Source organism: Rhododendron vialii, chromosome 10a (assembly GCF_030253575.1).
Source record: "Rhododendron vialii isolate Sample 1 chromosome 10a, ASM3025357v1".
Classification (NCBI taxonomy): domain Eukaryota; kingdom Viridiplantae; phylum Streptophyta; class Magnoliopsida; order Ericales; family Ericaceae; genus Rhododendron; species Rhododendron vialii.
The window spans coordinates 37,832,191-37,857,620 of NC_080566.1; the positions used below are offsets into that span (position 1 = coordinate 37,832,191).

The 25,430-nt window shown below is 37.0% G+C and overlaps 1 protein-coding gene across 3 annotated transcripts; it reads left to right on the top strand.

Annotated features, from left to right (window-relative positions):
- Window positions 1–864: 864 nt before the first annotated feature.
- Window positions 865–23,867, top strand: LOC131302496 (basic endochitinase-like). 3 transcript variants are annotated; one of them, XM_058329167.1, is made up of 3 exons: window positions 865–1,376; window positions 2,014–2,167; window positions 3,154–3,793. In XM_058329167.1, the coding sequence occupies exons 1-3, from the start codon at window positions 929–931 to the stop codon at window positions 3,521–3,523; spliced, it is 972 nt and encodes a 323-aa protein (XP_058185150.1). In that variant the 5' UTR covers window positions 865–928; the 3' UTR covers window positions 3,524–3,793. The 3 variants fall into 3 exon arrangements, with proteins under 3 accessions (XP_058185150.1, XP_058185149.1, XP_058185151.1); XM_058329166.1 differs by lacking the exons at window positions 2,014–2,167; window positions 3,154–3,793 and adding exons at window positions 21,933–22,101; window positions 23,233–23,867 and having other exon boundaries at window positions 872–1,376; XM_058329168.1 differs by lacking the exons at window positions 865–1,376; window positions 2,014–2,167; window positions 3,154–3,793 and adding exons at window positions 21,310–21,656; window positions 21,933–22,101; window positions 23,233–23,867.
- Window positions 23,868–25,430: the final 1,563 nt, after the last annotated feature.

A 25,430-nucleotide genomic window follows, 5' to 3' on the forward strand; every position in this document is an offset into this window, starting at 1 on the left:
GAAATATAATTTTTTCCCTTCGTTTCCATTTTAAGATACTGTGATAGTTTAACTCTTTTCAAATAGGAATATATCTTGAAAAAAAGTTCAAAAGAAAATCAAGGCATGTTAGATTCTTAAAAACCAAATTGATGTGGGTTTTTTTTCCACAACAAAGTGGTGTGTATGGATTGTGCCCCCACTCAGAGGCGGATCCAGGTGTGGTCATATGGGGGCCACGGTCCCTGCATTGTTTCAGGGTTTTTTTTAATAAAATTTTTAATATTAATATTAATATTTTATTTTGTTAAGAACACCAAGATATTGTATTTTGTATTAATTAAGTGCTATTTAGACATTTAAATGGGAAAATGACGGCAAAGGACATGTTTTGATAATAAATACCCGCCAAGAACAAGTTAAGAAAATTTGTTAATACTGAAAATGTCCTTAGTGAGTATTAAATATCAAAACACATCTGTGGCCGTCATTTTCCCAATTTAAATCCTTTGAAAATGTGTACGTTTTGGATCCCAAAACCCAATTTCTCTCTTTGCACGATAGTCTCCCATAAAATTTTCCTTCAATTATTTGTCTCATTCCTCTTTCTACCTCTCTCCACCTACTATTTAAAAAACCTCCCTCAAATCCTAAATCAAACAAATTATTAGATTTTCGAACCTTGAAATTTCAAAATATTGTTCATAGTTCGATCTCCGCGTTTACAAAATTCTGGTTCCGTTTCTGCCCCACTGATACAAATTTCTAGCTATGCCATGACGATAAGATTAATTCAGTGGAAAGTTGGTTGAATAGTCTATGTGGGATATATCACAAGAATAGCCCTTCCCCCTCCCCTATCTCCATTGCCTATAAAAGCGTTCTCATTCTCCCCCAAATAACACACAAGCTAGAACCAAAAACAGATAACAAAAACTCAACCAAAAAAATGACGATTTTGGCACTAATTTCCCTCTCTCTCCTCTCCATACTAGGAGCCTCGGCACAACAAGAGCAATGCGGTAGCCAAGCAGGAGGGAAAGTCTGCCCGGGGGGACTCTGTTGCAGCAAATTCGGCTTCTGCGGTACCACAGCGGCTTACTGCACCGGCGGGTGCCAGAGTAATTGCAACACGGGTGGCGGCGGCTCCCCCAACATCCCCTCACCAACCCCTAGTGGCGGTGGCGGCGATATCAGCTCTCTTATCAGCAAAGCCGTGTTTGAGAATATGTTGAAGCACAGGAACGACGAGGCATGTCAAGGGAAAGGGTTCTATACTTACGAGGCTTTCATCGCTGCCGCCAAGGCGTTTGGCGGTTTTGGAACTACTGGGGATGATGCTACCAAGAAGAGAGAGATTGCTGCGTTTTTGGCTCAAACTTCCCATGAAACTACTGGTACTTTTTCTTTTCTTCTGTCGAAAGTGATTTATTACGGTCTGTTTGTTACCGAGTTAATGGCAATAGGATAAGTAATACCACACAACTCCAGTAGTATCGTATACCGTAAACTTCATTGGATTTAACATGTTGAATTAAGTCGGGTCGTAAATATTTTAACCAGACACCAGATATTTTGTGAACACCGATGGCGATGGATTAAGGCCCCGTTTGATAACGGTGATAGATTAATGAGATTCGTAAGGAGATGAGATTAAGATTGGAATTGGTAATAAGAAGGGATTGATAATGAGTATATTTGTTTGGGACATGATTCGATAATAAGATTATAATATTATGTTTATTTGAGATGAGATTAGATGATGGGATTGGATTGATAGAAGATATTGGTAATGAGAATGGATTGATAAGGAGAAGAGGTTGGGATGGGATTATTAATACCATCTCCAAGATGGTATTAGCAATACCCCCAAGTTGGGGTATTAGCAATCTGGTGGGATTGATAGTTCGGACCATTTTTGAGAAATCAAACAAGGTATTGATAATATCCCCACTCTAACAATTCAATCCCAACCCCTTGGAGGGTTATCAAACGGGGCCTAATTGGATTAATCATGTGTATTTGGATATGTAGGTGGGTGGCCAACGGCTCCGGATGGACCATATGCATGGGGATACTGTTTTGTTACGGAACAAGGAAACCCCGGGGATTATTGTGTTGCAAATCAACAATACCCTTGTGCTGCTGGGAAGAAGTACTTCGGCCGTGGTCCCATCCAAATTTCATAGTGAGCACCATCTCTCTCTCTCTCTCTCTCTCTCCAATATTTCGGTCCATCTTCTTTTCATAAATGTCCTAAAATAATTCTCAATTTTAATTTAGTCAATGATATATATGGTGGGTACATTTTTTTTCTCCTTCTACCAATATTAAAAATTCAATCAGAAAAGTGGAGGAAAAAGTACATATATACTTTGTGATGATAATTTTTTTTAAAAGAAGGATAATTTTTTAAATATAGAAAGTCCTACTTTGAGAAGAGAGGAAATTCTTTCATGAGATGAACAGAGTAGTTTTTTTTGGTACTTTTGGATTTCAAATCAATAACTTTCCATGTGATATTCTCCTATGTGACACAAAATTGGAGCCATTATGCTCTCATTTAGTGATCCAAGTCATTCACTTTGTAATATTTAAGTCTAGATGTATTTTATCATTCAGGTAAAAAAAAAATCGAGTTGATTGAATATCGTTAAGGTCTTGATTGAATAAATATTGGTCATAAGAGCAAATGACAGGTAGTGTGTGGCCATTTATTACTTTCATGAAAATTGTGCTTCATTCACGTATGCCGCGAAATTCAAAATACAGAGAATCCTGTTACATTAATGAAAAAATAAGAAAAACAAACACTTATTTTTTAATTAATCGTGATGTATTGTGAGAAAATGACTAGCCTCGCAAAGCTAAGTGAGAAATAAATACTTAAAAAATAAGAACCATAGCGAAAAACGAAGCCTTTTGGCTCACCAAAACTCCCAAGTAGGAAAGCCAACCAAGCTTCTCTTGCTCTCTCAATATGCAAAAGGAATAAACCAAAAATGAAGAAGAAAAATTTCAAAGAAAAGGGGCCAAGGCAAATCTCTTCTTCATAAATTTGATCTAATCTCAAAAGTCTTCCCACTGGCAGCATATTTTCCATGTGCAAAAAATGAGCACATTCTCCAATTAATTTGCCTATGTACTGACTCTTTTTGACCTTGACTTCGGCAGCAATTACAACTATGGTCCAGCTGGAAGAGCCATAGGAAGCAATCTACTAGCCAACCCAGACTTGGTCGCAACCGACCCCACCATTTCTTTCAAAACAGCCCTCTGGTTCTGGATGACTCCACAATCCCCGAAACCCTCCAGCCACGATGTCATCGCAGGCCGATGGACCCCGTCGGCTGCCGATTCGGCAGCAGGTCGGGTCCCAGGATACGGTGTCATCACCAACATAATCAACGGCGGGATCGAGTGTGGAAAAGGATCTACTCCGCAGCAGGAGGATCGGATTGGGTTTTATAACCGATACAGTGGTATTATGGGAGTTGGTACTGGAAATAATCTTGACTGCAATAACCAAAGGCCTTTTGCGTAAGACCCAATAATATTGCGGAAAACTATTTCGTGAAATACAATAATATTGTAGGGTCCAACTATATGAGCCCTACATAATTTTGTGAAATGACGAAATAATGCCGCAGTTGTACTCAATAATTCTCAATACATAGTAGTCCCGTTCTTTTTTTTTTTTTTTTGAGATAAATTGCGGCTGATATACAAATAAATAAAATAAGAGAATTCGAATTCTCTTCTTTTGAACACGAATGTGATGCTTTGCTGAATAAAGAAGTAGAATATTTCAGAATGATGGAGTGTGGCTGCTGCTTCTTCTTCTTCAAATTTTCCATCCTTTTTATTTTCTGTTCTCCGTTCAATATACGCAGCACATGGTAATTAATTTGCTTTTGGATATGGTAGATCAGTGTACATATATTGTGTTTAAAAAAAAAAAAAGCACAAGTGTGTATGTTTTTGTTTCCTAATGCATTTTTTTTTTCGGCAAACCCAATGCAGGGGAAGGGTTGATGTACGTGTTACCCAAATTATGCAACCTAGAGGGGGGGTGAATAGGATTGCTAGTAATAATTACCAATAAAAATTTATCTCTAACAATATATGCAAACAATAAGTATGCAATCAAAATAGAGAGATAGAGAGATAGAACCCGTTTATAGTGGTTCGGTCCGGATTTGTCCACGGTCCGGCCCTACTCCACTTCTCCTCAAGCAATTACTTGAAGGTTAGACTAATCTTTAAAAGATTACAACTTGTAAGTCTTGCGGGTGCTTACAAGAACCGAATGCCTCTAGCTTTCCCGAAGAGCTAGCACAACCGCAAGAATTTTCTCCGAAAACTTCTCAAAAACAATAACACCCAAATTCCAACCCGAATTTGGTCTTCTAAGCTTTCAAGTGTTTGACTCAAACACTCACTTAGGAAATACAAGTATGTGAAGAAGGTATGAAAATTATCGCTCACGACTTGTACAAATTTTCTCTCAAGAATAATATGAAAGTGGAAGAACAATGAGAATTTTTGGCTTTGATCTTTTGAGAATTTGCTCTTGCAATAATATGGAATGTTGTAGCTTGTGTATCTTCTCATTAATGAGTTCTTGATGCCTTATATAGCCATCCATATGCTTCCTAGCCGTTGGAAACTAGCCGTTTGAAACTAGCCGTTGGAAACTAGCCGTTGGAACTAGCCGTTGGAAACTAGCCGTTTGAAACTAGCCGTTGGAAACTAGCCGTTTGATAGAGTGGTCATCCGGGTGGTCGTCCGATGGTTTCCGGTTGTCACAGCTTTCTGTTCAGACAGCCGGCTTGTCAGCCGGTTCGTAAACCTGTGGCTCACAATTTCATCTAAATAAATCCGTTAAAGCATGTATTGAGCTCAATAAAGTCTTTGTAAATATAAATCATGAATCCAAGAGACTTTATGCTATATTTCAAGGTCACGAAAATATTTAATTCGGGAATCGACTTTTCGATAATTTTGTATTTGCCGAATAAAAATATCATTGAATTAATCATCAAAATAATTAATAGAGATGCATATAAATTTTCACAAATTATAATGCATACATTTTTCAACAATCTCCCCCTTTTTGATGATGACACAAAATGATAGTTTTTATTCAAGTAGGAGTTATGCCAATCTCCCCCTTAATACATGCACCAAAGCAGTTATCTATGATCAACGAGTAATAGCAATAATCATCAGATCATAGCAAGCAATTTTTTAAATTTGCCCAAAATGGCAAGATAGATCAATTAAAACTTGGCTTTTTCTCCCCCTGTGACATCATAAAAAAAAACTAAAAAGAGAAAAACAATAGGGCCATGGTTCCAGCACCATGCCGCTCTTGCCCTGTAGCACTCTATCTTCGTTCATTGAGAGCTTGGCGTCCTTGATTTTCGTATTCTCGAATAATGGCTGCTACAACGGCAGCTATAATGCCAATCCAATACCACAGAGTATCCACATTTACATTCCATCCGAACCATGGTGGTATTCTCATGGTAAGTAACGCACACAGCAGAATGAAGATAAAGAGTTGCATCCAAATGGTTTGGATAAACAACCTGAACTCTGCTCGTTCGGCATCTCTTTCGTAAAACTCAAACGGTAACCCTTGCGGTATGTTTGCCATTGCTTGATGAGAGATTTAGGCCGAGAGAGAAGGAAAGATAGATAGATGAAGAGATAGAGATTGTGTTGTTGAATTTATAGAGTATGAGAGAAGTGTTTGGGGATGTGATAGAGATACGGCGCCGAATAGAGATAAGAATAGGTGAAGAGATAGAATAGGATAGGGAGTGCGGTAGAGATGCGGCGCCGAAAGAGATATAGAATAGGGGATGCGGCCGAATTGTTTGAAATTTGAGATTGAGGATAGGGGATGCGGCGCCGATTAGGACAAGAATAGGAGAAGAAAATTGTGTTCGGATAGAGATTGTGTTGTTGAAAATTGTGTTCGGACATCCGGCTGACAAATGCAGGTTAAGTCCAGAAAACGTTTAAGAGGAGTAGCATTAAAGACCATAAAACTGTTTTTCTGCATACCAAACACAGGAAAATGAAACATATGATAAAATGTTTGAAGGGTGATTTCTTTATCAAGATCATTTGTACTTTCCATCAAGTATGATATTTACGAATTCAATCAACTCAACATTGAATCCAAAAAAAAAACTTTTGACATCAAGAACACAAAACTTTTTCATAAATGATTAGACATGCCGAGTTCTCGTCGAATGAAACAAAATTGTTCTTCACCAAGGGGTTTTGTGAAAATGTCCGCCAATTGCTTGTCGGTACTAATAAAGTTAAGTTCAATATCCCCTTTTTGAACATGATCTCTTATAAAATGATGTCTAATCTCAATATGTTTTGTTCGAGAATGTTGAATCGGATTCTTGGTTAAGCTAATTGCACTAGTATTATCACATTTAATAGGAATATGATCATATTGCAAATTGAAATCCTCCATTTGTTGTTTGATCCACAATATTTGGGCACAACAACTTCCGGCCGCTACATATTCCGCCTCGGCGGTAGATAGAGCTACGGAATTTTGTTTCTTGCTATGCCAAGACACTAGAGAGTGCCCTAGAAATTGGCAAGTCCCACTTGTACTTTTACGATCAACTTTGAAACCTCCAAAATCCGCATCCGAATAACCAATTAAATCAAATGCAACTCCACGTGGATAAAACAATCCTAAGTCATGAGAACCGCCAACATATTTAAAGATACGTTTAATAGCTTTTAAATGCGATTCTTTAGGACATGATTGAAATCTAGCACACATGCAAACACTAAACATTATATCCGGTCTACTTGCAGTGAGATAAAGTAATGAGCCGATCATACCTCGATACATCTTTTCATTGACGGCCTTACCATTCTCATCTTTGTCTAGCTTAGTTGATGTGCTTATTGGTGTGCTCGTTGGCTTTGATCCTTCCATGCCAAACTTCTTAATAAGTTCTTTCGCATACTTGGCTTGGTTGATTAGGATCCCCTCATTAGTTTGCTTGATTTGAAGTCCGAGGAAGAAGTTAAGCTCCCCCATCATACTCATTTCAAACTCACCTTGCATACACTTAGCAAACTCTTTGCACATATTATCATTAGTGGCACCAAAGACAATATCATCAACATATATTTGAATAATGAGCATATCTTTACCTTTGGCTTTAATGAAAAGAGTAGTATCAATTTTTCCACGAGTAAAGCCATTGTCAAGCAAGAATGAGCTAAGTCTATCATACCATGCACGTGGTGCTTGCTTCAAACCATATAGAGCTTTTGAGAGTTTAAAAACATGATCGGGGTATACATGATCTTCAAAGCCGGGAGGTTGTTTGACATAAACTTCCTCATTTATGAACCCATTCAAAAATGCACTTTTCACATCCATTTGATAAAGCTTGAAATTTTTGAAAGATGCAAAGGCAAGCAATATGCGAATAGCCTCTAATCTAGCTACCGGTGCAAAAGTTTCTTCAAAATCAATACCTTCTTCTTGATTATAACCTTGAGCAACAAGTCTAGCTTTATTCCTAACAATATTTCCGGATTCATCTAGCTTGTTACGAAAAACCCATTTAGTACCTATAATAGAGTGATCAAGAGGCTTAGGTACTAATGCCCAAACTTTATTCCTTTCAAATTGATTTAACTCATCTTGCATGGCCAAAATCCAATTTTCATCATCTTGAGCTTCCGGAAAGTTTTTAGGCTCAATTTGAGAAACAAAAGCTTGATTTTCACAAAAATTTCTATGAGACGAGCGAGTGGTTACCCCTTTCGAAACTTCTCCAAGAATCAAGTCCTTTGGATGGTTTTGCACGAATCTCCAATCCTTGGAAAGATCTTGGTTGTCTCCCATGGCATCTTGAGGTTGATTAATAACTTCATCTTCTTTGATTTGAGAGCTTTCTACTTGAGTATCACCATCAACTTTTTCTTGAATTTTCAAGTCATGAATCTCATGTGTAATTTCTAAGTCATCATTATCAACAACATCCTTAGTAGCACAAGGATTAGATTCATCAAAGGAAACGTGAATAGATTCTTCAACAAGATTAGTGCGCTTATTATAAATTCTATATGCTTTGCTAGTAAGAGAGTAACCGATAAAGATGCCTTCATCCGATTTTGAATCAAATTTACCCAAGTTATCTTTTCCATTGTTTAATACATAACATTTACAACCGAAGGCATGAAAGTAATTAATGTTGGGTATTCTACCATTCCAAAGCTCATAAGGAGTTTTCTTGAGGATAGGCCTAATTAAAACTCGATTCAAAATATAGCATGAGGTATTAACGGCTTCCGCCCAAAAATATTTTGGCAAAGAGTTTTCACAAAGCATAGTGCGGGCCATTTCTTCCAAAGTACGATTCTTTCTCTCAACTACTCCATTTTGTTGAGGAGTACGAGGTACAGAAAAGTTATGACCAATACCATGTTCATCACAAAACTTTTCATATAAAGAATTGTCAAGTTCTTTTCCATGATCCGTACGAATGTTAGAAATAACAAATCCTTTTTCATTTTGAACTCTTCTACAAAGTTTAGTGAAATTAGGATAAGCCTCATTCTTATGAGCTAGGAACATCACCCATGTATATCTAGAGAAATCATCAACAACAACAAGACAATAATAGTTTCCACAAAGACTTGGAGAGCGAGTTGGTCCAAACAAATCCATATGAAGTAATTGCAAAGGTCTAGTAGTTGAAACAACATTTTTGGACTTAAAAGAAACCTTGGTTTGTTTTCCTTGTTGGCAAGGACCACAAAGTCTATCTTTTTCAAATTTGATTTTAGGAAGACCTTTTACCAAATTTTTTCTAGAGAGTTTTGAAATAGCATCCATACTTGCATGTCCTAGGCGCCTATGCCAAAGCCAACTATTTTCACTCAAAGCGGAAAAACATTTTATATCACAATTACTTAAATCATTGAGATTAAAAACATATACATTTTCAAATCTTTGTCCAACGAAGAGTGTCTTGTTGCTTTTGACATTTTCAATGATACATTTGGATTTTTCAAAGATAACACGATTTCCTCTATCACATAATTGACTTATGCTAAGAAGATTGTGTTTTAAACCATTAACAAGTAAAACATCTTCAATAATAGGAGAATTACCTATATTGCCGATTCCTATGATTTCACCTTTGTTGTTGTCTCCAAATGTGACATGTCCACCATCTTTAGACGAAAGAGAATTGAAAGCCCTCTTGTCACCGGTCATGTGTCTTGAACATCCACTATCAAGGTACCAACTTCCTTCCTTGAGAGAACTTTTGAAGCATACCTACAATAGCACATCAATTCTTGACTTTTGGTACCCAAATCATCTTGGGTCCTTGAAGGTTAGCATTGATACGGTTCTTAGGAACCCAAACCTTTTTTGCATTAGAAGATGAGTATCCTTTCATAGGACATGTAGGAGAAATATGACCAATTTTACCACAATAATGACATGTCAATTTAGAATGGCTAGAAGGAGGAACATCTTTTTCAAAAAGATTTTTGTGTTGAGTGGGATTATAACCAATTCCGGCCTTGTGAAAAGAAACCATTTGTTTTCCAAGAAGAATGTCTAAACTTTCTTTTCCATTAGTGAGTTTTGAAAGAGAATTAGTTAAATCATCAATTTGTTTTTCTAAAGATTCGTTTTTGGAAGTATCCTTCAAATACTCTTTTTCTTTTTCCAAAGAGGTTCTTAAACTTTCATTTTCTTCCTCCAAAATATCTTTCTCTTCAATTAAATCATCTATTTCTAGTGAAAGATCTTTAGCAACCTTTTTAAGAAATTTGTTTTTAGAAACAACCTTTTCAAATTCTACTTTCAACTCTTTATAGGCAATAAATAATTCATCAAAGGAATAGGATGAGTCGAGATCTACCTCGTTTTCTTCGATGGCCATGAAACACAAGTTAGCGACCTCTTGTTGCTCATCGTCCTCATCGGAGCTACTATCGTCACTATTGTCCCATGCGGCCATCATAGCTCTCTTTTTGTCCTTCTTTGAATATTTTTTTGCATATGGACATTCACTTTTGATGTGGCCGGGCTTCTTGCACTCGTAGCAAATGATTGGATCCTTTTTACTATTTTCTTCTTTGCCTCCATCTTTTCTTGAAAATCCTCTGCCTTTGTGAGATGCTCTATTTTTGAGGAGTTTCTTGAACGTTTTTGTGATGAGCGCCATTTCATCATCCTCACTTTCGTTGCTTGAATCCTCCTTGCTTTTTGATTTGCTTGTTGTACTTTTGAAGGCAAGATCCTTAACTTTCTTCTCTTTTTCACCATTGAGGTTGTGATGCATTTCCTCCGTCATGAGAGATCCCATGAGCTTGTCCATCGTGTATGTTGAGAAATCTTTGGATTGTAGGATGATGGAGGTGGTAGTGTCCCAATTGGTTGGCATGGAACGGAGCACCTTCCTTGTCATTTCGGATTGACTGTAAATCTTTCCAAGAGCTTTTAAACCGTTAGTAATACTAGCAAATCTAGCAAACATTTGAGATATAGATTCATCCGGTTTCATTTTGAAGAGCTCATAGCTATGCACAAGAATATCAATTTTGGACTCCTTAACTTGACTATCTCCTTCATGTGACATTTCTAACTTATCCCATATTTCTTTAGCCGATTCACATGCGGAAACACAATCATATTCATTGGGAGTAATAGCACAAAAAAGAAGGTTCATAGCTCTATAGTTCTTTTCTATTGAAGCCTTTTCCAAATGACTCCACTCATAATCTGGTTTAGGCATAGTCTCTTCTCCAACTTTCTTAGTAGGAATAATGGGACCATTTTTGATAATTTTCCATAGATCATAATCCGTGGATTGAATAAAGATCATCATTCTATTTTTCCAATGAGAGTAATTTTCTCCGGTGAACAAGGGAGGTCTATTGGACGATTGACCTTCGATACAAGAAACATTACTAGTGGTTGCCATGGATCTTAACTCTTAGATGGTTAAATCTACAAACAAGAGCCGAGGCTCTGATACCAATTGTTACCCAAATTATGCAACCTAGAGGGGGGGTGAATAGGATTGCTAGTAATAATTACCAATAAAAATTTATCTCTAACAATATATGCAAACAATAAGTATGCAATCAAAATAGAGAGATAGAGAGATAGAACCCGTTTATAGTGGTTCGGTCCGGATTTGTCCACGGTCCGGCCCTACTCCACTTCTCCTCAAGCAATTACTTGAAGGTTAGACTAATCTTTAAAAGATTACAACTTGTAAGTCTTGCGGGTGCTTACAAGAACCGAATGCCTCTAGCTTTCCCGAGGAGCTAGCACAACCGCAAGAATTTTCTCCGAAAACTTCTCAAAAACAATAACACCCAAATTCCAACCCGAATTTGGTCTTCTAAGCTTTCAAGTGTTTGACTCAAACACTCACTTAGGAAATACAAGTATGTGAAGAAGGTATGAAAATTATCGCTCACGACTTGTACAAATTTTCTCTCAAGAATAATATGAAAGTGGAAGAACAATGAGAATTTTTGGCTTTGATCTTTTGAGAATTTGCTCTTGCAATAATATGGAATGTTGTAGCTTGTGTATCTTCTCATTAATGAGTTCTTGATGCCTTATATAGCCATCCATATGCTTCCTAGCCGTTGGAAACTAGCCGTTTGAAACTAGCCGTTGGAAACTAGCCGTTGGAACTAGCCGTTGGAAACTAGCCGTTTGAAACTAGCCGTTGGAAACTAGCCGTTTGATAGAGTGGTCATCCGGGTGGTCGTCCGATGGTTTCCGATTGTCACAGCTTTCTGTTCAGACAGCCGGCTTGTCAGCCGGTTCGTAAACCTGTGGCTCACAATTTCATCTAAATAAATCCGTTAAAGCATGTATTGAGCTCAATAAAGTCTTTGTAAATATAAATCATGAATCCAAGAGACTTTATGCTATATTTCAAGGTCACGAAAATATTTAATTCGGGAATCGACTTTTCGATAATTTTGTATTTGCCGAATAAAAATATCATTGAATTAATCATCAAAATAATTAATAGAGATGCATATAAATTTTCACAAATTATAATGCATACATTTTTCAACAGTACGCAACCTTACCCTTGCAAGCAGAGAGACTGTTTCCGCGACTCGAACCCGTGACCTCCAGGTCACACAACTTTATCGTTGCGTCATGCCTATGCATCTAGTTTGTAATTGTGGTTGGAGACTTGTAGTCGATTACAAGCAGGTTTTACTTCAACTTTAAATGGGCTATCAGTAGGGGCTGGTGGGATTGGTTTAGGATTGGTTTCCTAGAAGTGGCTAGGAAATTTTTGTGGGGGGCAAGAAATTCAACCGAACTTGCATCTTCTTTTGTGGAAAAAAATAAAGCCACCAAATCAAATTTTATTGAGCAGAAACTCAAACCCAACCAACTTTCAGAACCAAGTATTATGATGATCTGAGATTTAGTGTGAGAGAGTAAGAGAGATCAATGAGATAATAGTTCATGGCCAATGCAAAAAGATTTGAAAGAGAGAGAGATTAGACGGGGCGGGGAAAAGATACTTCATAGGTCCCGTTTGTTTGTGTTGGATAAAATGAAATTCTAATTATTAAAAAATTATTTGGGAGTGAATTAAAATTGACTCCGGAACAATTAATCACATGATATTTGGTTGAAGTATGGGTGGATCTCAAATTCATGTTGGTAGGAAACAAAAGAATACATGGATTTATAGTTAAGTGGTGGACCCATTAAACTTGTAGTCTTGTAAGGGAAACTGTTGGAAAGATTTAAGGTTAAAGCTTAATTTCTAACGGTAAAGAGGTTTCCAATGGGTATGACTTTTCATGGGTAATTGCTTGGCATTACTTGGTAGGTTGCCGAAATGGTGTACCTTTTGGTTGACATCCGTTGGCCGTTAACCATCGTGTCCCAATTGATTTGGGTTTTCCGATCAGTCACTTCCCTTCTATGAAATGTCACCATAAACTCTATAAAAGGTCTCATTTGCATTCTTTTTAAACACCGGAAAAATTACAGAGCATACACATTGCATTCATATTGAGTTTGAGAGAGAGTACTGCACAAGTTTGCGTTCCCCTATTGAACAGATTGTAGTGCTACTTCTGTTCTTCGAAAATCGGGTAATCCTGGGAGGCAAACGTTCAAGAGACCTAAGAGCACCGGTGTGGGGGACGAATTTGCTTTAAGGATATAGTATTATTCATAAAAATACTAGCCTCGATTGCCAATTTCCGGACGCCGGAAATTGGTTCAGTAAGTTTCTAATCTTGTTTATTTTTGGTATGTTGCATATTTCCAGTGATAAACGGATCCCGTTTCCAACAGTTTGGGCGTAAAATAATTTTCTGAAAAATATTTTACGTACTTTTTGGTGTTTGATTGTGCAAAAACAAGAAAATATTTTACCTGGTAAAACATATTGTTTCATATGACTTAACTCTGTGTTTTTTCATCAAAAACTACAAAATTTTGTATATAATACATACGTACATACATATATATAAACATACATACATGCTGAGATTCGTTATTTTCGGTCATAATTGATTTTCAATCCGAACAGTCCAAAAACACTTTGGACGCACGTGATTGACCTCTGTAAAGCCTTCTTTACGGAATAGTTTGCAAATAAAATTTTCTGGCTTCTACAGTAATATTTTTTGTTAATAGTGTAACTTATTTTGAACTAACGTATTAGATGTTCAATTATGAATGACCTAAATTGATTGATGTTCATTGTGGATGACCAATTTCGCGTCAGGTTCATATAGTGGAGCCGCCTAGGGGAATGGATCCGGATCCCATGGGAATCTACCATTTGTGGTGGAACACGGAACCGGGTCGTACTGTGCGCAATGGCACATCACGCGTGCTGTGTAGAAAAATATGGGCATGTCGTCTGATCCACAATGGTCCAACACCCTCTGCGTCTAACTGTGTAAGTAGGCGTGGGAAATTCTGATACGACACGAGAACACGATATGAATTTGTCACAAACTTGGCAGATTAAGGTTGGTTATTTTATGACATTGAATATGAATATGACACGATACGATAACACAAAAAGCTAAACAAATCAGGTTAGGATTGAGACAATTCTGATACGAAATGAACACGAGGTGGGGTGGAAATTTATGAAAGAACACGATAACACGACACAAGCCAAACACGAAGTTAGCAGGTTAGTGTCGGCTATTGCAAACACAGAACACAAATATGGCACGATACGATAACACGATTCACACGAAAAATTTAACAAGTCGGGTTAGGATTGAGAGAATACTTGAACAAACATGAAATGACACGACACCCACCCTACATGTAGCCATAATCCGGCCCCGTTCGGCTAAATAAGCCAACTGGCTTAGTTTTTTACCCTTATTCAAATTTTTTTTGTATTTGTTAGTTTTTCGTCAAAAAACATTGTCATGACGAAATGAATCTAAAAAGTAAAAAATTATGATCGAAATTTATTTTTTTAATAAAGACGAAAAAATTGACTTATTTTTATCTTTATTAAAAAAATTAGGTTTCGATCGTAATTTTTTACTTTTTAGATTCCTCTTGTCATGACAATGCAATAATCCCCAAAAAATTGACGGAAAACTAATAAATACGAAAAAAATTGAATAAAAACAAAAAAAATAAATCAATTAACTTATTTAACCGAACGGAAAAAGTATATTTATATTAGGGGTGGCAAACGGGCGGGTTTGGGTCAAATTGGGTAAGTTGTTAGTGGGTTGGGTCTTTAATGGGTCATTGACCCATTTAGACCCATTAACTATGAGTCTAATTACCCATACCCAACCCGACCCATTTATTTCAAAGCAAACCCGACCCGCCCATTAACCCAATTACATATATACTAAAAATTCTGATCGAAAAATTAGAAAAGTAAAAAAAAATTATGATCGAAACTCATAAATTTTTTCAAAAAGACGAGAATAAGTAATTTTTTTTGTCTTATTGATTTTTTTTTGTTTTTATTCAAAAAATTATAAGTTTCGATCAAATTTTTTTACTTTTCCGATTCCTCTCATCAAAACAAATTAATAAGTCACAAAAATATGACACAAAACAAAAAAAATGCAAAAAAAATTTGAAAAAGGACAAAAAAATAAGTCAATTTTTTAATCCAAACCCTTTGCGGGACTACCATGAGAGAAATTTATTCACGGCGGAGCACAATTTCACGGGTCCATTCGCGCAATTAATAGATGAGATGTGTTTTCAATTTTGACTGGTCAAAATAATTGTTACCGGTCACAATTGATTTTTAATTCAAATCATTCAAAATATTTTTGAACACGTGTAATTTAGAACAAAATAATTGAATAAAAGAAAAAGAAGGCCATGATACTAAGGGTTTGGGGGGGGGGGGGGGGCGGCGGGGGGCAGAGGAGAGAGAGAGAGGGGGGCTCCTGTGGGGTGGGGGGGAGGGAGAGCGGCACCAATTGATGGGTTTGGATTTGGAAAAGAAATCAATTAAGAGATGAAATTTGGTGGATTACTTTCATTGCCTATTGGGTCATTTAAGTTGACCCAATTGATGCCCAATTATGACCCAACTAATAATGGGTCAGCTGGGTTTGAACCCATTCTTACCCAACTAATAAATGAGTTGGGTTGGGTCTATTTTCTAGTTGATGGGTCTGAATTTGTTAATGGGTCTGGGTTCAATTTGCCACCCCTAATTTATATATAGTCTGCATCACATTACTTGACATCGATAGACATTGAATGACCCATGTCCTCTTAGAAGTTAGAGCCTTATAAGTGGTGAATTACCGTAGATGAAAATCTAGCTCATCTTTTTCAATTTATCGGATATAAAACTCAAACTCAAATCCTTCACGCATGTTGCTTTCAAAACACCTATCTCGGGTGCACTGATATGATGGGGAAACGTTCACTTGTCTTAACGGTTCCGGTTCCATCACAAAAGAAATCTTGAACCGGCTCACATTCGCCGCACAGGACAGGCCCCGGGTCCTACCAATGAACTTCTTTGGTTCTACCTTGGTTATAATTGAAAACTATTGGCTTGACCTTGACTAGTGGGTTGATCGACACATGGCCTTCCCATCAATTCTAGTAATCGAGAGATTTTTCAGTGCCGCGTGTGAACCAGCCACGTGGTGCCGAACACACATCTCGACTGTCCAAATGTATTTTGAAAGGTCCAGATTTATTTGGACTTAAGAGAGTATTTTGGTAATTTTACACTAAAAAATTATCCAAATAGATCTGAATCAGCCAAAACACGTTTGGACGCCCGAGGTGGTGCTTGGTATCAAGTGGCCCGTGCCCTCCGACACTGAAAAACTTCTCTTTGGAAAACTAGCACTGAGGCATTGTCCGGTTGGTTGGTAGATTCGCTTCCGGTACAATTAATCTAGATTGAGTTTTTTTAAAAACCGAGCCTCGAGAAAATAATTTATTGTGAATCCGGTAAGTCCAAACCGGAGAAAGAATAAAGAGTTGTATTATTGGCAGAAATTGGTTTCGAATTTCAATAATGCTACGATGACAACAAAAAATTTACATCTTTACAATAATTGCCAAGTCATCAGTGGGACCCACAATTTCACCCAACACAAAAAATAAAATAAAATAAAAGGAAAACAAAGAAACCAATACCAAATTTGAAAACCAACGGAGAGTGAGGGAGAGAGAAAGTAAGAGGGAGGAGGACTGGAGGAGCACCACCACCGGCGACACCCATTACCACCGGCAACTCCCACCACCACCGGCGACCTCCACCACGGGCTCCACCCAACAGTTGATTAATGCATCTCCCTAGTCTCAGTCTATCCTGTCTCAAATTCCTCAGTCATCTCTTCTTTCAACCCACGAATCTAAGGACTTTAATTGTTTGTTTTTTTGTTTAATCTGCAAGGCCTTTATTGATTGACAAAAAAAAAAAAAAACGAAAACTAAGAAGACAACAATACAATCCAACCTTGTCGTTCTCTGATTTAACCAATTTTTCAAACCAAACGGAGGAACATCTCGTCTCCGGACTCCGTATATATCAGTAAAAATCAACATGAAAATTAGAATATGAGGGATGAAAATTAGACAACAATACATCTCGTCTGTTTCTATAGATTTAGAGAAAGAGAAACCCATGGCAAACCAAGAATAATCCGGAGAAAAAAATTATGGAATTAAACCCATAAGATGACGGAGGTGGAGCCGGTGTTGGTAGTGGCCGCCAGTGGTGGTCGGTGTCGCCGGTGGTGGTGCTCCTCTAGTCCTCCTCCCTCTCACCCTCTCTCTCCCTCACTCTCCATTCGTTTTTCAGATCTGATATGGGTTTTTTTATTTTCCTTTTATTTTTAATTTTTTTTTGTGTTGAGTGAAATTGTGGGTCCCACTGATGACGTGGCAAATGTTGTAAAGATGTAAATTTTTGTTGTCATCATAGCATTACTGTTCAAATTTTAAGTTACCTACTGTACAATTTATTAAGTTTTGTGGGCCGGTCTATATGGGACATAATTCCAACTTAACGGTTCCGGTTCCATGACGGAAGAAATCTTGAACCAGCTCACATTCGCCGCACAAGACAGGCCTCGGGTCCCATCAATGACCGGTTCTCCTTTGGTTTATTGGCTTGACCTTGACTAGGGGGTTGATCTACACATGGTCTTCCCATCAACTCTAGTAATCAGTACAAGTTGTACAACGTTGGAAAACTGGCGCCGAGGCTTTGTTCGGTTAGTTAGTAAATTTGCTTCCTGTACAATTAATTTGGATTCGATTTTTGAAAAATCGGTCTGCGAGAAAATAATTTATTGTGAATTCCGTAAATTTTGACCGGAGAGAGATAAATTGATGTGCTCAAAAATTGATCCAAACATCGCAAGCTGATCGTGGAACGAAGAGAAAACATTGGAAATTAAATTAGAAATGGGACGACATCAAAGCTCACGAGTCATGTTCCCATGGGCAGAAGTCACGGGGAAACTACCTATATATGCCAATAACACAACTCCTTCCAACTTTTATTCCTCCTTTTTCTTTTATGTCTCAGGTACTGTTTCACTTTCTTTTTATACCTTTTTTTTTTTTTAAAAAGAAGTAATTTCAAGCTTAAATATAATGAAAATGAAAAATATTTTTTAATTTTTTTGTACCGTTTAAAAGATCTTAATGAGATCTATCAAACGAGATTTATCATAAGAGATCCATATTGATAAAAAAATTATTTGCATAAACATATAATTTTTGAATTTGAAATTACCTTTATTTTTTAAAAATTTCTTTCTTAGAAACCGGAACGGGGCCTCATTCGTGTCAACTTCGCCAGTTCTATATAGAGCTATCTACCTTGCTTAATTGAAAACTATTGGCTTGACCTTGACTAGTGGGTTGATCGACACATGGCCTTCCCATGAATTCTAGTAGTCGAGAAATTTTTCAGTGCCGTGTGTGCACAGTCTACGTGGTGCCGAGCACGCATCTCGGCCGTCCAAACGTGTTTTGGACAGCTCAGATTTGTTTGGATTTAAGGGAGTGTTTTGGTAATTTAACACTAAAAAATTATCCAAATAGATCTGGATCATCCAAAACACGTTTGGACGGTCGAGATGGTGCTTGGCACCACTTGGCCTGTGCCCACCTGACACTGAATAACTTCTCTTTGGAAAACTAGCACTGAGGCATTGTTCGGTTGGTTGGTAGATTCGCTCCCCGCACAATTAATCTGGATTGAGTTTTTTGAAAAATCGGGCCGCGATAAAATAATTTATTGTGAATCCTATAAGTCTTGACTTGAGAGAGGATAAGTCGATGTGCTCGTAAGTTGGTCCAATCGTCGCTAATAGCCAAACAAAGAGAAAACGTTGGAAATTAAATTAGGAATTAATGGGAAGACATCAAAGCTCACGAGTCATGTTCCCTTGGGCAGAAGTCAAGGGGAAACTACCTATGCCAATAACACAACTCCTTCCACAATTTCTGCCTACTTTCTCTTTTATGATTCAACTGGCAGCGTTCTCCTGCACTTAAATTTAATTTAAATTTGAAAATTGTCTTTATTTTAATTTTTTCCGCATTTGTTAGTTTTACACTAAATTTTTGTGGACTATTGATTCATCTCAATAGAATGAATCGGAAAAGTAAAATTTAGGCACTTTTACCCAAGTATTTTGTCTTTTATTTGAAGGAGTTGTGTTATTGGCAGAAATTGGATTCAAATTTTAAGTTACCGACAATTTACTACTCCCTCCGTCCCTAAATAAGTGTTCGGCACGCAAAATTAGGCTTTACAAAATATTTATATTTTTTTATTAAAATATTTTAATTTTTTTATCACAATCTAATAGAATTCATTGCTATTTATTGATTTGTAAAAAAAATTGATTTTTTTAACGAAACAAATGTATCTTTTTAAAGGCTTAAGTTTGCGTGCCGGACATTTATTTAGGAACGGAGGAAATATTAAGTTTTGTGGGGCCGGTCTATATGGGACATAATTCCAACTTAACGGTTCCGGTTCCGGTTCCGGTTCCACCACGAAAGAAATCTTGAACCGGCTCACATTCGCCGCCGCACAGGACAGGCCCCGGGTCCCATCAATGACTTCTTTGGTTCTACTTTGGTTTTATTGGCTTGACCTTGACTAGGGGGTTGATCGACACATGGTCTTCCCATCAATTAGCGCCGAGGCTTTGTTCGGTTAGTTAGTAGATTTACTTCTCGTACAAATAATTTGGATTCGATTTTTGAAAAATTGGGCGGCGAGAAAATAATTTATTGTGAATTTTGTAAAACTTAACCGGAGAGAAAATAAGTCAATTTGCTCGTTAGTTGATTCAGATATCACTAGCTGATAGCCGAACAAAGAGAAAACATTGGAAATTATGTAAATTAGAAATGGGACGACATCAAAGCTCACGAGTCATGTTCCCATGGGCAGAAGTCACGGGGAAACTACCTATATATGCCAATAACACAACTCCTTCCACAAGACACAAGTACTTAGGTCCCATTCCTTTTCTTTTTAAATTTTTTTTTTCGAAAAAAGGTAATTTTAAACTCAAATATAACGAAAATGAATAATAGTATTTCAACTTTTTTTAGCATCGCTTAAAAGATCTCAATGAGATCTATCAAACAAAATCCATATTGGTAGAAAAATTATTTGCGTAAACACATGATTTTTGAGCTTGAAATTACATTTCTTTTCTAAAAGTTCTTTTTTTAAGAAATCGGTTTGCCATTCTTCTTCTTCTTTTCAAAATTCTTTTTCAAAAAGAAAGTAATTTCAAACTCAAATATAATGAAATAAAAAATATTTTTAATTTTTTTTGCACCGTTTAAAAGATCCCGATGAGATCTATCAAACAAGATCTATATTGGTAGGAAAATTATTTGCGTAAACATATGATTTTTGAGCTTAAAATTACATTCTTTTTTTAAAAGTTCTTTTTTTTAGAAATTGGAACACCCTTCTTTTATGTCTCATTCGTGTCAACTTCGCCAGTTTTATATAGAGCTGTTCACGGTCCGGATTGGATCGGATTCCTATGAATCCAATCTTAATCTGTATCTCACAGATTTTAGAAAATGCAATCCAATCCTAATCCAAAAGTCTCACGGTTCGGTTTCAATCCGAACCGTGAGTCACAGTTCGGTCCTGGTTTTATCCACAGATTTCCTTCCATAAAAATAAAAGGATGCTACTGCCAACTAAAAATGCAAAGTGCAAACACTTATTAGTTATGACATTCCATAACATTACATTTATTATCCCTTAAGTTTTATATATCGTCACATTAATGTAAAATTGTTTTAAAAAAATCATAAAAATTAGTAAAGTTAAAATTATTTATAAATATTACACATACACATGTGTGTGTATGTATATATATGTATATATATATTTATTATTATTTTTAAATATCTCACGGTACTGTTTGGTTAATCCACAGTTTTGAAATGAAAATCCAATCCTAATTCTATTTTAAGATACTATGATAGGAGTATATCTCTTTTCAAATAGGAATATATCTTGGAAAAAAGTTCAAAAGAAAATCAAGACATGTTAGATTCTTAAAAACCAGATAGATGTGGTATTTTTCACAACATGTGGCATGTATCAATTGTGTCCCCAATGGTACAAATTTTTGGCTATGCTATCGTTCAAGTTGACGGTATGATTAATCCTATGGAAAGTAATTTAGATACGTGTACATAAGTTGATTGAATAGTCTATGTGGGACATATCACAAGAATAGCCCTTTCCTCTCCCCTATCTCCATTGCCTATAAAAGCCTTCTCATTCTCCCCCAAATAACACACAAGCTAGAACCAAAAACAGATAACAAAAAAACAACCAAAAAAATGAGGATTTTGGCACTAATTTCCCTCTCTCTCCTCTCCATACTAGGAGCCTCGGCACAAGATATCAGCTCTCTTATCAGCAAAGCCGTGTTTGAGAATATGTTGAAGCATAGGAACGACGCGGCTTGTCAAGGGAAAGGGTTTTACACTTACGAGGCGTTCATCGCTGCTGCCAAGGCGTTTGGTGGTTTTGGAACTACCGGGGATGATGCTACCAAGAAGAGAGAGATTGCTGCGTTTTTGGCTCAAACTTCCCATGAAACTACCGGTACTTTTTTTCTCCGTCCCAAGTGATTTATTACAGCCTGTTTGTTTGATAGGACTAACGCAAAAAGAAAAAAAAAATTCTCATCATAGATGTTACCGAGTTAATGGCAATTGGATTAGTAATACTACAACACAGCTCTAGCAGTATCGTATACCATAAACTTTATTGTATCAAACTTGTTGAATTAAGTCAGGTCGTAAATATTTTAACCAGACATCGGGTATTTTGTGAATATCGATGGCGGTAGATTAATCATATGTGTATTTCGATATATAGGAGGGTGGCCAACGGCTCCGGACGGACCATATGCATGGGGATACTGTTTTGTAACGGAACGAACGAACCCCCCACCGGATTATTGTGATGGAACTCCACAACAGAAACAACAATACCCTTGTGTTGCTGGGAAGAAGTACTTCGGCCGTGGCCCCATCCAAATTTCACAGTGAGTACACGCACTCTCTCTCTCTCTCTCTCTCATCCGTCCCAAAATTTTAGGTACTGTATATCTTTTCTTTTTAAATGTCCTAAAATAATTCTCAATTTTAATTAGTCAATGATAAGATGGGTAGATATTTTTTTCCCCTTCCTCCAATATTGAAAATTCAAATCGTAAAAGTGGGAGGAAAAAGTACTTTAAAGTTCAGAAAACACATCATTGCATTTCAAAATGAAGAATAATTTTTTTAATATAGAAAGTCATTGCATTTCAAAAAGAAGGATTTTTTTTTTAATCGGCAAGTAAAAAAATCAAGTTGGTTTAACATCTTTAAGGTCTTGATCAAATCACATTGGTCATAAGAGCAAATGACAGTTAACGTGTGCCCTTCTATTTCTTTCATGAAAATTTTGCTTCATTCAGGTGTGTCCCGAAATTCAAAATATGGAGAAATACTACTACAAAGGTTTTGGCTCACCAAAACTCCCAAAACAGAAACCCAACCAAGGAATTGGGGGATGATCAGGGCTGTGCAGAATCGTGCTGCGCCCCTTCGAGCCATCGGATCGTCTATTCGACGGCTCAAATCTCATCTTGCAATGAACAGCTCTCGATCGTTGGTTGCCGAAATGAGATCCAAGCCGTCGAATGCATGATCCGATGGCTCGGAGGTGCGCATCTCACTGCACAGCACCAACCCAAAGTCCCCATCGAAGTTTCTCTTGCTCTCTTCACATGCAAAAGAAAAAACCAAAATGAATGAACTTTTTGTCAAAGATAAAGGGGCTAGAACAAATCTTCTTCATAAATTGTACCTAATCTCAAATCTCCAAAATCTTCCCACTTGCAGCATATTTTCTACGGTGGTACTACGCCTACCGTTTTATTTCATTGCTCAACATTCACTGCTCAACATCTCACCATCCGTCTCGGCAATTAATAATCTGGAAGAGTTCTTTAAAATTCAAACATTCCAAAATACTTCGGGACAGTAAAATAGAGAGTGGTGGAGAAAGCTGTAGCAATAAAAGTTGAGCGGTGGATGTAAACCTTCCTTATTTTCCACGTACAAAAACTGAGCACATTCTCCAATTAATTAGCCTATATACTGACTTCTTTTGACCTTGACTTTGGCAGCCATTACAACTATGGTCCAGCTGGAACAGCCATACGAAGCAATCTACTTGCCAACCCAGACTTTGTCGCAACCGACCCCACCATTTCTTTCAAAACAGCCTTCTGGTTCTGGATGACTCCACAATCTCCGAAACCCTCCAGCCACGATGTCATCACCGGCCAATGGACCCCGTCACCTGCCGATTCAGCAGCAGGTCGGGTCCCGGGGTACGGTGTCATCACCAACATAATCAACGGCGGAATTGAGTGTGGAAAAGGGTCTACTACCGAACAGGAGAATCGGATCGGGTTTTATAAGCACTACAGTGATATTTTGGGAGTCGGATATGGAAATAATCTTGATTGCAATAACCAAAGGCCTTTCAGCCCGTAAGACCCAATAATATTGCGAAAAACATACTATTCCATGGGACACAGTAATATTGCAGGGTCCAATTATATGGACCCTGCATATTATTGTGAAATGATGAAATAATGCCGCATGAGTACTGAATAAATCTTAATACATGGTAGTCCGTTTTTTTTGAGATAAATTGCGGCTGATATACAAATAAATAAAATAAGAGAATTAGAATTCTCTTCTTTTAAACACGAATGTGATGCTTTGCTGAATAAAGATGTAGAATATTTCAGAATGATGGAGTGTGGCTGCTTTTTCTTCTTCTTCTTCAAATTTGCTATCCTTTTTATTTTCTGTTCTCCGTTCAATATACGCAGCACATGGTAAAATTTGCTTTTGGATATGGAAGATCAGTATGCATATAATTTGTGTTTAAAAAGAGGGAAAAAAAAAACCACAATTGTGTATGTTTTTGTTTCCGAATGCATCCAGTTTGTAATTGCGGTTGGAGACATGTAGTCGATTACAAGCAGATTTTACCTCGGCTTTAAATGGGCTATCAGTAAGGGCCGGTGGGATTGGTTTAGGTTTGGTTTCCTAGCAGTACTGGCTAGGAATTTTTTCAGTTTTGCAAGAAATTCAACCGACGACATGCATTAAAATTTTCAATTGGCAATAACAACAGTACTAAAAACATCCTATAGAACACCATTACCAGAACATACATCTACTTTCGTGAAAAAAAAATGAAGCCACCAAATCAAATTTTGTTGAGCAGAAGCTCAAACCTAACCAAGTATCAGAACCAAGTAAATAGTTCAGTGGTGATCTGATATTTAGTGTGAGAGATCAATGAGATAATAGTTCATGGCCATTGCAAAAAGATTTGAAAGAGAGAGAGAGATTAGATGGGGCGGGGAAAAGATACTTCTTAGGCTCCGTTTGTTTGGGTGTAAAATATTTTACTTATTTTTTGATGTTTGGTTGTGCAAAAAATAAGATACTATTTTACCAGGTAAAACATTTTGCTTCATATGACCTAACTCTGTGTTTTCTCATCAAAGACTACAAAATTTTGTATGTAATACATACATACATATATATAAACATACACACATTCATCATTTTATAACTATCAACCAAACACCGGAAAGTAGAAATGAAACTTTTTGTTTTTTGTAAAATCATTTTACGTAAAAAAACCTTTTACATCGGATAATATTTTACTTAATTTGAAACAAATGGAGGCTTAGTGTTGGTCCTCTAATTGCTACCTCTAAGAAATTCTCTAAGAAATTTAGAGGGCTCTTCAAGTAATTTCATGTAGTCTATTGGATCAAAAAAGTGTGGAAAACATGTAAATCAAAACTCATGAGAATTTTTGGACAATTTCAATGGTAGAGCGGCAATTGCACCCGTAGCCCCTCCACGCTTGTCTCCCCGCATTATTCGAAATATGCGTAACTTAATTTGGACAACTTGAGTTACCAAACAAAATAAGCCTCGAGCTATAATAAGCTACCGAAAATGTTGTACAAAATTTAGAAATTTATCACTCTTTTGAGGTCAGCTCATACATAGATTAACTTGGTCTTGCTTGATCAATAGGGACCATCCAGTGGACGATGATATTTGTCGGGTACACCTGAGGCAATAAAAAAAAATGATAGCTGTGGAAACTTTGCAAAATCATTAGTCAGCTTTTAGTGGCCAAAAACAGAGTAAAAGTTTAGTCTTCACAGGGGTGCTAGAAAATTCAAAGGCAATGACGCGTTTTGGGTGATAAAGGAGTCGCGACACGTACGCTTCAATAAGAATCTTGAAGTCAACTCCAACGACTTAAATCAGTAGTTGTGTC